This window comes from Leptopilina heterotoma, unplaced genomic scaffold (assembly GCF_015476425.1).
Source record: "Leptopilina heterotoma isolate Lh14 unplaced genomic scaffold, ASM1547642v1 Lhet_430, whole genome shotgun sequence".
NCBI lineage: Eukaryota > Metazoa > Arthropoda > Insecta > Hymenoptera > Figitidae > Leptopilina > Leptopilina heterotoma.
This window is the reverse complement of record NW_025111082.1, coordinates 1,413,617-1,429,216: the sequence shown is the minus strand read 5'-3', so window position 1 is coordinate 1,429,216 and position 15,600 is coordinate 1,413,617. Positions and strand designations below refer to the sequence as shown.

The window sequence follows — 15,600 nt, the reverse complement described above, 5'->3', positions numbered from 1 at the left end:
CTGTGTTAAATTGTTTTTGTATAATTTAATTGCGTAGAATCGCTCCTGCCACCTTTTTGAACATCTAATAAATTGATGACTGTCAATTGTTTTCAAAACTGTCAGTGAAAAAGTGAATTTCTACTATTGAAAAAGACAACCTATACGAAATGAATTGGGCGTGCGTTAAATTCATTAGTAATTGTACAAATCACAATGAAAAAAAATCTTACATTGTGCCCTTATCGGATATTCAAATAAATGGATTAGAATTTGATGCAAATAAAGTTTATAAAGTAAAATGTCTTCAAAACATCAACAAATGGTGCGAAGCACTTATTGCGTTTACGGCAAGTGAATGTAAGTATTATTTTAACTGTTATCTAAATTAGTGCAGTCAAATTAGTCGAAAAAGAAGGCATATTAGGTTTTTTCTTAGGACCGCAATTTTTTTTGCATGAACCTTTCATTTTAGGGTCAAAATAAAGAGCCTAAAATTGGTTCTTCGAACTCCGTCGGGAAAGAAAATTTTTTTTGCAAAATAGGTGCAAAAAATCAGTTTTTTTTTAATTACCGCTTTCCATTACATTTAAGGGTAAAAACAGTTATTATAAAAAATAAAGTGTATAAAATTCTCAGTAATTTAAAAAAAATGAACCCTGTAGCTCAAAAATTGACCGAGATATGCCCTCCGCAAGAAACTCGTTTTTTTCGTAATTTTAGCCAAAATTCGCTATTTTTCAGTTTTTTCAGAATAACTTCTAAAATATTAATTTTCTAAAAAATGACCAACAGAAGACTTAAAGCTCACTAAATTCCTGACATTTTGCGATAAAGAACAATAAAATAGCTTTAATAATTTTCAAAATACAGTCATATTAACCTTTTAGAGGTTAAATTGTAAAAACTGCGTTTTTCGCAAATAACTTTAAGTTTTTGCTATGTTTTAAATCTAGACATACACAAACGTTATTAAACGATTATTATGTTCATGAAGAAAAAAAGTTTTTGCAATTTAACCTCAAAAAGGGTCAACTTTGAGAGAATGTATCTTGAAAACTGTTAAAGTTATTTTATTGTTCTTTATCGCAAATTGTCAGGAATTTAATCAGCTTTCAGTACCCTTTTGGTCATTTTTTTTAAAAAATAATATTTTAGAAGTTATTCTGAAAAAACTGAAAAATAGCGAATTTTGGCTAAAATCACGAGAAAAACGGGCTTCTTGCGGAGGGCATATCTCGGTCAATTTTTGAGCTACAGGGATCATTTTCCTGAGTTAAAAACTCTAAAAATACTAATTTGACTGAACTAAATTTAAACAAAATCTACAAGAATGAAAATATTTTGTTCATTACAATTTCAAATATTTCAATTTGAACATAATTAATTTGTAGGTTCAAGAGGAAAAGCATTCGAAATAATGAACAAAAAAAGAATAAAATATCCGTCCTTGAGGAAACTTAATTTAAAACAAAATTTCGAAAATGAAGAGGATGACGATGATTCCTATGTAAGTACAAATTAAATCATACACTCTAGCGAATTCGAAATACTTATAATTGTTATCCGTCTGGGTAAAAATTTATGCGTTTATAACTCTAATTAATTATTTAATATTTCACTAATTTTTGATATTGTGTACAATTATGAGATCTTACAGATGTGAATATTTTAGTTCTCAATCAAAATTTTAACCTAATTTAATTTATAAATCGAAATTTTATGTTTCACTTTAAATTTACCTAATTTTTACACAGCTAAGTAACAATTAGACATTTCGAGTCCGACATGGTAAATTATAAATTTGTAATACTTAATTAATAGGTTATTAGTAAATAAATATTTATTATTTTTTAAATAATGAAAAATAAACCCTTTTATAATAATAAAATGTAATAATCAAATTAATTAATATAACAAATTCAAATTCTTTTACAGTTCTTGGACCAAAAAGAAAAGCAAGATTTACGCTTTAAGAAATTGAAAAATAATATACATCAACCGGAAGCTAAAGGAAAAAATAAGAAGAGAGATAACGATGATGAATATCATCCATCTGCAGATGATAAAATTTGAATTAAGTTTCAGTTCTTAAAAATTTTTATTGAATTTTATTTATCGTCACAATCAAAATATAAAATTAAAAAGTACTGGATGCTATATTTCATTTTTTCACAATTTTTTAAAATATAACTTATTTCAAAAAGCAATTTCCACATATTTATGTCCCGCATAAAAGAGAAAACATGAGAAAAATCTTGTAAAGCACATTGAGCCAGGATATTACAGACCACTAGACCCAAAATTTTAACCAATGCAAATTATTATAGAAAGCCCAACTGATATTCATGAGAATATGGTTTTTTTAATTTATTTTTCTACGGAAAACAGAATTTTATTTACGTTAATGTCTTGACTTATTTAGAATTAAAAAATCTTTGTTCTTAAATTTTGTATCACTTTTATTCTAATTAGTTCAAATATTTAATAAATCAAATGTAGAAAATAAGTTTTGTGATAATATTATTGCAAAAAAAAATTATAAATTGATTTATTTTCCATTATTTCATATCTAAAATTATTTTGTCTATTTTAAAATATAAAATTTTTAACAATATTTTATATTAAATTTTATATTCTTTTTTGTAACTTTTTATAATTTTGAATTCGAAAAAATTTAATTTTTGCTTAAAATTATAACCTCAGATGATCAAATTTTCTAAAAATTGCGTAGTAGTCACACGGACTGTTTTTCCCCAGAGTTTAAAAAAGTAATACATCTTTAAAACATTTTAGTTTAAAGTGGTTAATAAAACTTTAAAATGTTCTAAAAATATCATAGTAGATAGTGCAATAGTTCTTGCAATTAAATATAAAACTTTAAATTATTGGAAAAAATTCAAAAATCCAAAATTACTTTTATAATTTTATACATAACATTTCTTTACTTAAATGAATTTTACTAATTTTCCGAAATATGGCAAGAGTCTGGCAAAGTATGGGAGCACCTGAAATCAATTTTGAAAAAATATTTCTTTTTTTAATGAATTATCCAAATTTTCCGAAATATAGAAAGAGTCTTGCAAAGTATGGGAACACCTGTAAACAATTTCGACAGAATAAATCTTTTTTCAATGAATTTTACTAATTTTTAGAAATATGGGAAGAGTAAGGCAAAGTATGTGAACACCTGAAATCAATTTTGACAAAATATATTTTTTTTAATGGATTTTTCTAATTTTCCGAAATAGGGGAAGAGTCTTGCAAAGTATGGGAACACCTGAAATCAATTTTGACAAAATATATTTTTTTAATGAATTTTACTAATTTTTAGAAATAGGGGAAGAGTCTTGCAAAGTATGGGAACACCTGTAAACAATTTCGACAAAATAAATCTTTTTTTAATGAATTTTACTAATTTTCCGAAATAAGGGAAGAGTCTTGCAAAGTATGGGAACACCTGAAATCAATTTTGACAAAATATATTTTATTTAATGAATTTTACTAATTTTCCGAAATAGGGGAAGAGTCTTGCAAAGTATGGGAACACCTGTAAACAATTTCGACAGAATAAATATTTTTTAATGAATTTTACTAATTTTTAGAAATATGGGAAGAGTCAGGCAAAGTATGGGATCACCTGAAATCAATTTTGACAAAATATTTCTTTTCTTTAATGAATTTTACTAAATTTCGAAAGCAGGGGAAGAGTCTTGCAAAGTGTGGGAACACCTGTAAACAATTTCGACAGAATAAATCTTTTTTTAATGAATTTTACTAATTTTTAGAAATATGGGAAGAGTAAGGCAAAGTATGGGAACACCTGAAATAAATTTTAACAAAATATATTTTTTTAATGAATTTTACTAATTTTCCGAAATAGGGGAAGAGTCTTGCAAAGTATGGGAACACTTGAAATCAATTTTGACAAAATATTTCCTTTTTTAATTAATTTTACTAATTTTTCGAAATAAGGTAAGAGTCAGGCAAAGTACCTATGGGACCAGCCTAAATCAATTTTGACAATATATTTTTTTTATTAAATTTTAATAAGTTTCCAAAATATTGAAAAAGTCTGGCAATGTATTGGAACACCTGTAAAAAATTTCAATAGAATAAATCTTTTTTTAATAAATATTACTAATATTTTGAAATAGGGTAAGAGGCAAGCAAAGTATGGGACCAGCTTAAATCAATTTTTACAATATATTTTTTTATTGAATTTTAATAATTTTCCGAAATATGGGAAGAGTCTAGAAATGTATGGAAACACCTGAAAACTATTTTAACACAATAAATCTTTTTTAAAATAAATTTTACTAATTTTTCGAAATATGGAAAGAGTCAGGCAAAGTATGGGAACACCTGAAATCAATTTTGACAAAATATTTCTTTTTTTTAATAAATTTTACTAATTTTCGGAAATAGGGAAAGAGTGTTACAAAGTATGGGAACACCTGCAAAAATTTCAACAGAATAAATCTTTTTTTAATGAATTTTACTAATTTTTAGAAATATTGGAAGAGTCAGGCAAAGTATGGGATCACCTGAAATCAATTTTGACAAAATATTTCTTTGTTTTAATGAATTTTACTAATTTTTCGAATTATAGGAAGAGTCAGGCAAAGTATGGGAACACCTGTAAACAATTTCGAAAGAATAAATCTTTTTTAATAAATTGTACTAATTTTTAGAAATAGGGGAAAAGTATGGAAACACCTAAAATCAATTTTGACAAAATATTTATTTTTTTAATGAATTTTACTAATTTTTCGAAATGGTGGAAGAGTCAGGCAAAGTATGGGAACACCTGAAAAGAATTTCGACAAAAAAAATTTTTTTTTTAAATGAAGTTTACTAATTTTCCGACTTATGGAAAGAGTCTGGCAAAGTATTGTTAAAAGCTATAATCGAATTCTAGGAAATATTTTTCTTTACTCAATTTTTTTTATTTTTTAAGAAAGAAAAAATTTGTTTTTGTAGGAATTTCGAAATTAATTATTTTATCGCATTCTACAAAATGAATCGTTTTAATTTTTTGTATGAATAGTAAGAAATATACATCTTTTAATTGATTAGTGCGTTTACCCTATTACTATTCTTACTCACAAAATAACTAGTTTTTTTTATTAATAAATCACTTTTTAATAAATAAATTCCTGGCCAAGAAAAAAAATTTTGTCATTTTTCTGTTCAGTAATCACCCTGAAAATTAATTACAAAATTCACACTATACACGATAAATAGAAATGCATGTTAAGCAGCCTTTTTTAGTAGCGAAAATTATTGTAAATTTTTTTCAAAATAAATTCTGTCAAATATATTTTACAAAATTTTTTTTACAAAATAGATTCTGCATAAACTTTGTAAAATTTTTTGTACAGAAAATTGTTAACTAATGAAATACTAACAGTATAACATCTGATATTCATCATTCATTTGTTTTTGCTTATTTGTGACAAAACTTCAATAACCATGTTTTTTTGTCGTCTCTTTTAAAAAATGTGATCTTGAAAATTGTGTGACTAATTTCATTTCCTATTAAAACGTTTTGTCTTTAAAAAAAATGGTGGTGTACACTCCTCAACAGTATGGTGTGTAACGTGGCGTTACAAATTCTCCCGCGTCTGCTGCGAATCGGGCGATTGAACCCGGAAACGGCCGAAGGGCCTCGAGGGTGTCAATCGCCAGATTCGCGGACAGACGCGACACTTGTTGCGAATACTCGCTCGTTATAACTTCGTTTCCTTGTGCTACCTATTTCTCGCCGAACGCCAAGTCCCTCAACGACGACGGTGCTGATTTTGTGTCGTGATTTCCTCCTCAGAGTACATCACGAGTAAGTTATTGAATAAATTATTATATTACTATAATTGTGCATCTATTCTTTCTCTCCTTTCCCCCCTTTCCCAAATAATAATTGGAATCTCGGGCAACCAATTATAAATTGGCGCCCAACGAAAAAACCCATCTTTCCATTCCTTTTTCTGTAAAGAACATTTCCAGAAATACCTTTTTTCAACATCTTTGTTTTGTTGAAAATTCCCAAAGTAACTTTTCATCATCTTTGTTTTGTTGAAAATCCCAGAAAATTCATTTTTTTTTTCATCATTTTTTAATTGTTGAAAATCCCACCTGTCACCTCATGGTCGCCTAACCTCGAAATCAAATCTTTTCTTTTCCTGTTTCCCATATTTATTTGAACATATTTATATTTTGTGCATGAAAATTATTGAATTTTATTGATATTTTATATTATTATATTGTATTTCTTTGACAATTGTGACAAATTTTCTTTGCGACGGACGCAGACAAGACAAAATTTCTGTGAAAAAGTGCGTGTATAAACCGGTAAAAATTAATCGTGAAAAATTCTTTAAAAATCATGACTAAATTCGTGAAAATTAGCGGAAATTAGTGAAAATTAATGAAAATAACGGAAAATAAAATCGAGAATTAAAAAGAAAAAGTGAATTTATCGATTATTTTTGAGAGAAAATTTTGTCGTTGTAAGACGCCGGTTTGTTTTGTTTTCGTGATCAAGGTCGTGTGTAACTTAGGAAAAAATAGTAAACACGAAAAATTTCGCGATGAATTCGAAAATAATTTTGTCAAGTGAGAAATAAAAATTAATATACCGGGTGACAAATAAAATTGAGTAAAATAAGTCGAGAAAATAAAAATTCAAAAACCAAGACTTATACCGGGTGTCTCTAAAGTTTAAACTTAGAATAAAAACTTAGAAAATTTTGACACGGTAACCGACTTATACCGGGTGTTACATTTTAATCGGTAGTGCGATAAAATATAAATTCAATTGTAAAATATCGTTAAAAGTTAATAACAATTAAATAACAAATTAAAATTAATTGTTGATAAAAAGTAAAAATTCTTTTTTTGTTTTTCGATATTAAACAATTAGGAAGAAAATAAAACTTTTTGCAACGTATACCGGGTGTGTTAAAAATATCAATTTAAACTTTTTAGTATTTTTCGGAAAAAAGAACGTGTAATTAATTTTTTTTAAGCACAAAATAAACAAATACGGTAAATTCCGAAAAAATTAAAAAAAAAATTAGTTCGAACATTTGTGATTTAGCAATAGAAACTTTTTCTCACATATAGTTCATGACGTTGAACAATAATTAGCGGAAAATTTTTTCTTTTGTGTAAGTTGAAATTTGTAGAATAGATTAAATAACGATTTAAACTTATTTCTAATTTTTCAAAATTGAATCACAAATGCATCCGAGACGTGTTTTACGATCGGATACAAGAAGAATTAGGGAAAATAAGGAAACAGAAAAAATGTCGGGAAGCGAAACGGAAACGGCGAGCGAAACAGATTTTGAGGAAACAAACGCAGCGAGCGGAACTGCCCCTCCCACACACAAACAAAATTCCCCCCACAAGACAATGCGAAATCAAATGATTTAGAAGCCACGATAGAGAGACACGAGACAATGATTCGTGCTCTCGTTGAACTCGTGTCCCCCGAAAAATTAAAATTTTTTAATTTCAACCAATCTATGCCCCTCCCAAGCGGAACAAGTAAACGAGCAGCAACAAGGAACGTTTCCTTGCCAGAATTAAGGGCAAGAGATACGAAGAACGCGAGTGTGCAGTTGATGCATTCGGAGAACAGTAACCAAGGGTTACCAGATGCAGGCCCAACAACTGTACCAATAAACCGCGGTATATTACAACAGTACTTTGCCGGAATAAAGAAAACTGTTGGAAATATAGGAAAAGTACCGGAAAATGTCACAGAAAATTTTGTAGGAAAATTATCGGAAAATGTGACGGAAAATTTTCCAGAAAAATCAAAAGACGGAACTTTTGATATTAATTCGTTTTTAGGGACAAATAATCAAATGATTAAAAGTAGGAACGAATTAACAGCATACGATGAAATGCTGAAAAACGAAAGGGAAAAATTGCGCGAAAGAGAAAAACAATTAGAACGCGAACATAGGAAAATTGTGCAAGAAAAATACAAACCCTCGGCACATAGTTCGGTAAATAAAAATAATCAAAATAACAGCGATTCGGAAGATAGTTTTCGAGCGAAAGTAGATAATTATTTCGACTCAGAAAGACGCGAAATCAGGGAAAAAAGACAAAATGTCCAATTTAAAAATAAGAGTAAAAATCAAGAATTTAACTATGAATGGCCGAACGATAGTGAAATAGAAATCGAGTACGAACCCAAAAAGTTAGGAACTATTCCGAAAGGAAAAAATATTGATTTTCATCGGGAATTAAAAGAAAAATCAACCGAGTTAGATCAATTTAAAAATGAAATATCGATACGCGATAAGGAATTAGATCAACTTAGATTAGAATTAGACCGAATGAAAATTGCGATGGAAAATTTAGCAAAAAATAAAAATCCAAATTTCGAAGAAAATTCCACGGAAAGTACGGAAATTGAAAATCCAAATGCCCAAGTCGACAACAATCGACATTTTGGAAATTTCAATAATCATTTTCCTTTTGGCATGTTACAAACACCTTTTCAAATCATGTCAAATTGGCCAGTTAAATTTCGAAATAACAAAACGGACAACCCAGTGCAATTTTTAGAAGAATTGTACAGATTTATGCGAGGTTACGAAATCCCAGAAAATCGTGTGTTAGAAAACATAGACGCAGTATTAGCAGACGAAGCCCTTGAATGGTGTAGAACGGTTCGAAACAATTGGTTTTCTTTACAAGATTTTCGTGAAGAATTCGAAAGAACATTTTTAGACGAAAAGTTCTACGAGGAAATTAACACGAAAATCAAATATTGCAATCAGAAAGAGGGCGAAGAAATTCAAACCTTTTTGATTGGAATAAGAAAACTATTCGGAAAATTAAACCCGCGAAAAGGTTTACACTGGGAATTACGTCGCGCGTATGAAAATTTGCGTCTAGAGTACAAGATGTACATTCAAAGAAACGATTTTAAAACGTTTGAAGAACTAGAAAGCTTAGGTAAAGAATTCGAAATTGAAAGAAATAAGTCGAAAATTCGCGGACAATATTTAAAAATAACAACGAATAAAAACTTTTCTAATGATAAATCGAAACAAAATACGAATCAGGGAAATAACGGAAATTCTAGAAAGTTTGGTGGAAACTCGAGATTCCAATCAAATTCTTCTGGAAATTATCCCCAAAGAAATCAGCCGAAAATTACTTTTCCACCTGACGCAACTACAAACGGTAGTAATGGTCAGAAAATGTTAGAAGGTCCTTCAGGTGACAATAATAATTCGAAAAATAGTCTTCAAGTGGCAGTACCAAACCGTTCTTCTGCAGGGAATGGTAATACTTCCAAGACGAACCAAAACGAGAAAAGTCATCCGAAAAAATGCTACGGTTGCGGAAAAGTAGGGCACATTCGTAGAGATTGTAGGTCGGAAAATCAGGGAAACGAGTAGAGGGGGTACTGAAAAATTCAGTATCCCCAAAAAATATTGAATTACCTGAAAGTTGCGAAACATTGGTGAAAGATTTACGATTTTTCACTAACATTAAATACCAAGATACGATTTTCGAAACGTTAATCGACACAGGTGCTACGAGTTCATTTTTTGGTCACAAAAATTGGGTATATTTACAATTATACGGTGTAAAATTAGAACCAGTAAAAAATAAACTCGTGACAGCAGCCAACGGTGAAAGTTTACAAATTATAGGAAAAGTTACGATTCCGGTAGAAATCGGTAATATAACAAAAAATTTGACTTTCAGAATTGTACCAGGTTTAAGACAATATGCAATTTTAGGAATAGATATGATGCGCGAATTAGGAATGAAATTAGATTTCGAATCAGACACGTGGTCAATAAAAGACTTGCCTAACGTACGTTACAAAATCGGAGATAGGGAAAATAAAATAGTCGAAAAAATGGTCGAAACTGTTTTGACAAAACAAGAAGTGGGATCACAAACAGGTTGGTCCAGTTCACAAAGAGAAAATAGGAAAAATTTCGCGCAAATATCCCAAGAAAATAGGTCAAAATCAGAAAAAAATTTTGAACCAAATCTCGAGAATAAAAAAGAGAATGTAGGAAAATTCGAGAAAAAATTCGAATTAGGAAAATTAAAAAGTATCGATACAGAAAATAGTAGGAAAATTACGAAAAATTTTCCAAGGGTCGACCCGAGTAATGAAAGAAAAATCCCAAAAGTTATACCAAGACAATCCTTACAACAGTCGAAAACACCTACCCAAATTCCAATTCCAAAACCCCGAAAAATTCCTCCAAAATTAATGGATATCCCATTATCAAACAGATTTGATAATTTAGATATGGACTCAGGTCTTGACGAGACTGACGAACCATTTTTGTTCCCAATCGACAATCCCCGTAAGAAAAATTGGTATAAAAAAGCGGAATTGAATAAGAAAATTAGAGAACGCGAAATAAGTTCGAAAATTTGGCGAAAACGAGAAAATTCGCAAAAAACAGAAAATGAAAAATCGGAAAAATTAGAATCAAAAAATTCTATGGCGATTGGAAATAAATTTCGTATACCGTTAAATACGAAATGGATTAATTTCAAAAACAACGCGATAATGAACAACAATATTCAGGAAAAAATATTGCGAGAATCGAGTTGTTTAGATGAAACCGAATTTTGTTCAGGACTAGTCGAATTGTCCGAGGAAGAACAAGAATTTTTAAATAAATTTTTAAAAATTAGATTACCACCCCCCGAAGAAATTTTGAAAGCTACTCATTTGACTGAACACGTAATTGACACGCAGGGTACAGCTCCGATAAAACAGAGATATTATTATGTATCGCCGAAAATTAAGGAGGAAATAATTAAGGAAATTAAGAGAATGTTACGCGAGGGTATTATCGAGCCAAGTAATAGCAATTGGTCGAATCCAATTGTTATGATAAAAAAAGCGAACGGTACGTATAGGTTATGTCTGGACTTCAGAAAAGTAAACGCAGAAACGAAAAAAGACCTATATCCGGTTCCGTTAATGGCCGAAATTTTAGATATGCTCAGAGCCGCGAAATATATCTCTAAGGTCGATTTGAAATGGGCATATAATCAAATTCCGTTAAGTAAGGAGTCTAAAGAGAAGACGGCCTTCGTTGTCCCTGGGTTTGGAATGTTCCAGTGGAAACGTATGCCGTTTGGCCTCTGCAATGCTCCTGCAACATTCCAACGCTTAATGGATAAAATTATTACGCCCGATCTCAAACCTAAAGTTTTCTGTTATCTAGACGACATAATTATAGTTTCTCAAACGTTTGACGAACACATAAAATATCTGGAAATAGTATTAGGAAAATTAAAAGAAGCAGGGTTGACGGTTAATTTAGAAAAAAGCGAATTCGGTTGTGCGGAGGTAAAATACCTAGGTTTCGTAGTTAACGAAAGAGGACTACAAATCGATGACGACAAAGTCAAACCCATTCGAGAATTTCCGACTCCTAAAACTATTAAACAGTTACAACGTTTTATAGGAATGGTTAGCTGGTACCGACGATTTATCCCACATTTCGCTGAAATAATTGAACCTTTACAAAAATTACTACGGAAAAATGTAAAATGGACTTGGAACGAAAGTCAGGAAAAAGCAAAATTAAAACTGATCGAGTTGTTGACGACAGCTCCGATCTTAAACCCCCCTGATTTTCAACACACTTTCATACTAGAAACTGACGCAAGTGACACGGGTCTAGGCGCAGTTTTGACACAAGACATTGACGGTAAAAACGTAGTAGTTGCTTACGGAAGCAAAAATTTGAGCGAAACGGAAAGAAAATATTCGACAACTGAAAAGGAGTGTCTCGCGGTGAAAACGTTCATAGGAAAATTTCGACAATATTTAGAAGGTAGTCATTTTAAGGTAATAACTGATCACATTGCTTTAAAATGGCTACACAATTTGAAAAATCCTACAGGACGCTTGGCGAGATGGGCATTGGAACTATCGGAACATGATTTCGAAATAATATATCGAAAAGGTTCAGCGAACGTAGTCCCAGACGCGTTGTCAAGAATATTCGAAGAAAAACAAGAAATTTCCGAGGAAATAAAAATCGAAAGTAGCGAAAATCAAACAGAAAATAATTGGTACGAAACGAAAATGAGATTAGTAAAATCAAAACCTCAAGAACATGAAAATTGGCGAATTCGAGATAATCAATTATATTTTTATAGACCCGATCCGTTAAAATCACCCCTCCTTAAAGACGAAAATCCGTGGAAATTAGTAATTCCGGAAAATTTGAGAAAACAGGTATTAGTCGAGAATCATGATAACGTGCAAGCAGGACACCTTGGCGTGGAGAAAACTTTCCATAGAATTTCCGAAAATTTTTTCTGGCCTGGAATGTACACGGAAATAGTAAAATATATTCGAAAATGTAAAATTTGCCAACAAACAAAAGCAAATAACAAACCGAAAATAGGACCAATGGGTAAACGAATCGTGGAGGAACCATGGACGATGGTTGCTTCCGATATAATAGGCCCATTACCCTTATCGAAAAATCGAAATAAATATATTTTAGTATTTCTGGACATTTTCACAAAATGGGTGGAAATAATTCCAATTAAGAAGGCAGACGGAAAAACTATCGAAGCAGAGTTTCATAAAAGAGTAATTTCCAGATGGGGAACGCCCAGAATTTTAGTCTCCGACAATGGCACAGAATATGCCAATAAAGTGATACGAGAAATGTCGGAAAAATTCGGAATAAGACACTCTTTTACGCCAAAATACTACCCGCAAGCAAACCCGACCGAAAGGTCTAATAGATCGATTAAAACGGCAATTAAAGCTTATTTAGATAAGGAACAGAATCTTTGGGATAAAGACATCGACGATCTACAATTTGCTTTAAATACCTCGAAACATTCCTCGACAAAATTTTCACCAGCTTTTCTCAATTTAGGTCGTGAACTTCAACCTTTTCAAACACTGAAAAAAGATTTCGAAAATCCGGACGAAATTGAATTTCAGGAAGTTGACAAGTGGACAGAAAGACTAAGACGCTTACAAATTATTAAGGACGAAGTTCAGCGAAATTTAGACAAAGCGAACGAAAATCAAGCGAAATATTACAATTTGCGTAGACAAAAATTAGAATTCGAAGTAGGAGATCTAGTCTGGAAAAAAGACAAATCCCTTTCCAGCAAAGATTTAGGAATTGCGCGAAAATTGAAAAAAGATTTCGAAGGCCCATATAAAATCATTCGAAAAATTTCCCCCACAATGTACGAATTAGGGAAAATTCGAGGAAAATCGATAGGATCATGGAATATAAATGATTTGCGAAAATTCGTGGAAAACGAAAATTAGAGAAAATTTTCAGGAAAATGTAAGAAATTCCTAGAAAATCAGGGAAAAATTTAAAGAAAATTGAAAGGAAAATAGGAAAATTAAGTTGGAATTATAAGAAAATTCCATGAAAATTGCGTAAAAATATTAGGAAAATTAAGTGAAAATTTAAAGAAAATCATAGGAAAATTTTATAAATTTTTATGAAAAGTAACGTAAAAATAAACAAAAACTAATTATCATTTAGTTAAAATTAATATTAAAGGAAATTTTTAAGAAACATACAAGAAACAATTTTTTTTCTCTTCTTTTTTTTTCACATTGACGAATGTAAAATAAAAAGGAAAATGTTATTTTGTTTTTTAGAAAATGGCAGCTTACGTTCAACCATGGAAAAATTATGCTAAAGAACAAATACGAATTGCAAGAGAGTCAAGGAAAGACAATATCGAGAAAAGCATCGAAATAATGACAAAGGAAATCGCCACAGAAGAAAGGTTACTACAAATGAAAAAACAAAGGGTACAATCGTTAAAACTCTCTCTAACGGAAATATTAAGGGAGATCGAGATGGGTTCATGGGAAGACAATACTGACAGCGACGACTCGAGCGAAGAGGAATACTCAAATTCAGATCCAGAAACGGTAATCGAAAAATCGCGAGATAACGCTCTTAAAAGAATTGGAGAAAACTCACGAGAAATTGCCGTCAACGTAGCCGACGAAAATCTACAAGAAAATATTGTCAAAAATGTGCAAGAAAATATTGTCGAAAATGTGCAAGAAAATATTGTCGAAAATCTACAAGAAAATATTGTCGAAAATCCACAAGAAAATATGGTCGGAAATGTGCAAGAAAATATTGTCGAAAATGTGCAAGAAAATATTGTCGAAAATCTCGAAGAAAATCTACAAGAAAATATTGGCGAAAATTTCGAAGAAAATTTACAGGAAAATCTTGACGAAGATCTCGAAGAAAATGTAGCATTAAACATCGAGGAGAATAATATCGAGGAACATAACGCCGAAGTACATGACATCGAGGACAATATCATAGGAGAAAATTTGGAAGAAATGATCGAAAATAACACCGAAGAAAACGAAAACAGAGAAATACTCGAAGAGGAACAAAATCCCAACGTAATGATCGACTTTAATGAACATACATACTCATACGCAAAGGAACAAGAAGTATTTCTAGGCATGATCAAATGGAGATGCGACTGTCGAGCTAGAATCGAAAGAAACTGGACGGAAAAAGAGTTGCAAGAAAGAGAATGGAAGGAACTAAAAGAAAACAACCAAAGGGAATTGGAAGAATTACTCAAAAACCTTAACAATATTTAAGAATTAGAAACAAAATCAAAGTCTACTAAGAAGTCCAACTTTATTTTTCTTAATTAAGCAAAATTTTTTTTTAAAAAACGACAGTTTGGACAAATGCAATATTTAGTTTATCTTCATTAGGCTCATGATACATATTTTCTGATTTTCTTTATTATTCCTTCGTAAAGAAATTTTTCTCATTACCTTATTATCTTTTCTTTTTCTATATATGTCACAAAATCAATTACACTAAAACATGTACACAAAATTAGTACAATAAACGACTAATTGAAATAAAATCCAATTTATATTTTTCTTTTCAAACATTAAACAAACTGAAACAGTAAAATTAAAATAGATAGATTTTTTGTTTATTTTTTTTTAGGAAAAATATTTTTTTTTATGAATGTTACAGGAAAACATGGAGATTTGGACTTGCAGATTCTGCAAAAAAGAGGTGTGGAAAACGCATTATCTACTTCATGACGAGTTTTGCGGAAAGAAAAATCTGAAAGCAGGAGCGGGATACTGCGAACCATCGGAAAACGGGAGAAAATATGTACGAGCCAACTGGGACAAACGTCGAGAGGAATTAAAAGAATTTTTGGAAAACAGCCTAGCAGAAAATTCAAGAAAATTAACGGAAAATAATAATAAAGGAATATTTGAATTTATAAACCTCGATACAAATTACGACGAATTGTCGGAAAATTAATTGAAAACTTTTTTTTGTAAAGGGTTACACTTCGTTCCGTTTAGGGGAAGGGGGGTGTAACGTGGCGTTACAAATTCTCCCGCGTCTGCTGCGAATCGGGCGATTGAACCCGGAAACGGCCGAAGGGCCTCGAGGGTGTCAATCGCCAGATTCGCGGACAGACGCGACACTTGTTGCGAATACTCGCTCGTTATAACTTCGTTTCCTTGTGCTACCTATTTCTCGCCAAACGCCAACTCCCTCATCGACGACGGTGCTGATTTTGTGTCGTGATTTC

At 30.9% G+C, this 15,600-nt stretch overlaps 1 protein-coding gene across 1 annotated transcript; it reads left to right on the top strand.

The window, feature by feature from the left end:
• Positions 1-5,556: 5,556 nt before the first annotated feature.
• On the top strand, positions 5,557-14,747 carry LOC122506764 (ring-infected erythrocyte surface antigen-like). The gene is made up of 2 exons (XM_043619077.1): positions 5,557-5,818; positions 13,649-14,747. The coding sequence occupies exon 2, from the start codon at positions 13,652-13,654 to the stop codon at positions 14,627-14,629; it is 978 nt and encodes a 325-aa protein (XP_043475012.1). The 5' UTR covers positions 5,557-5,818; positions 13,649-13,651; the 3' UTR covers positions 14,630-14,747.
• Positions 14,748-15,600: the final 853 nt, after the last annotated feature.

Bases quoted from the DNA above. Each gene is read 5' to 3' on its own strand.
- LOC122506764 (XM_043619077.1), top strand. From the start codon at position 13,652: ATGGCAGCTTACGTTCAACCATGGAAAAATTATGCTAAAGAACAAATA.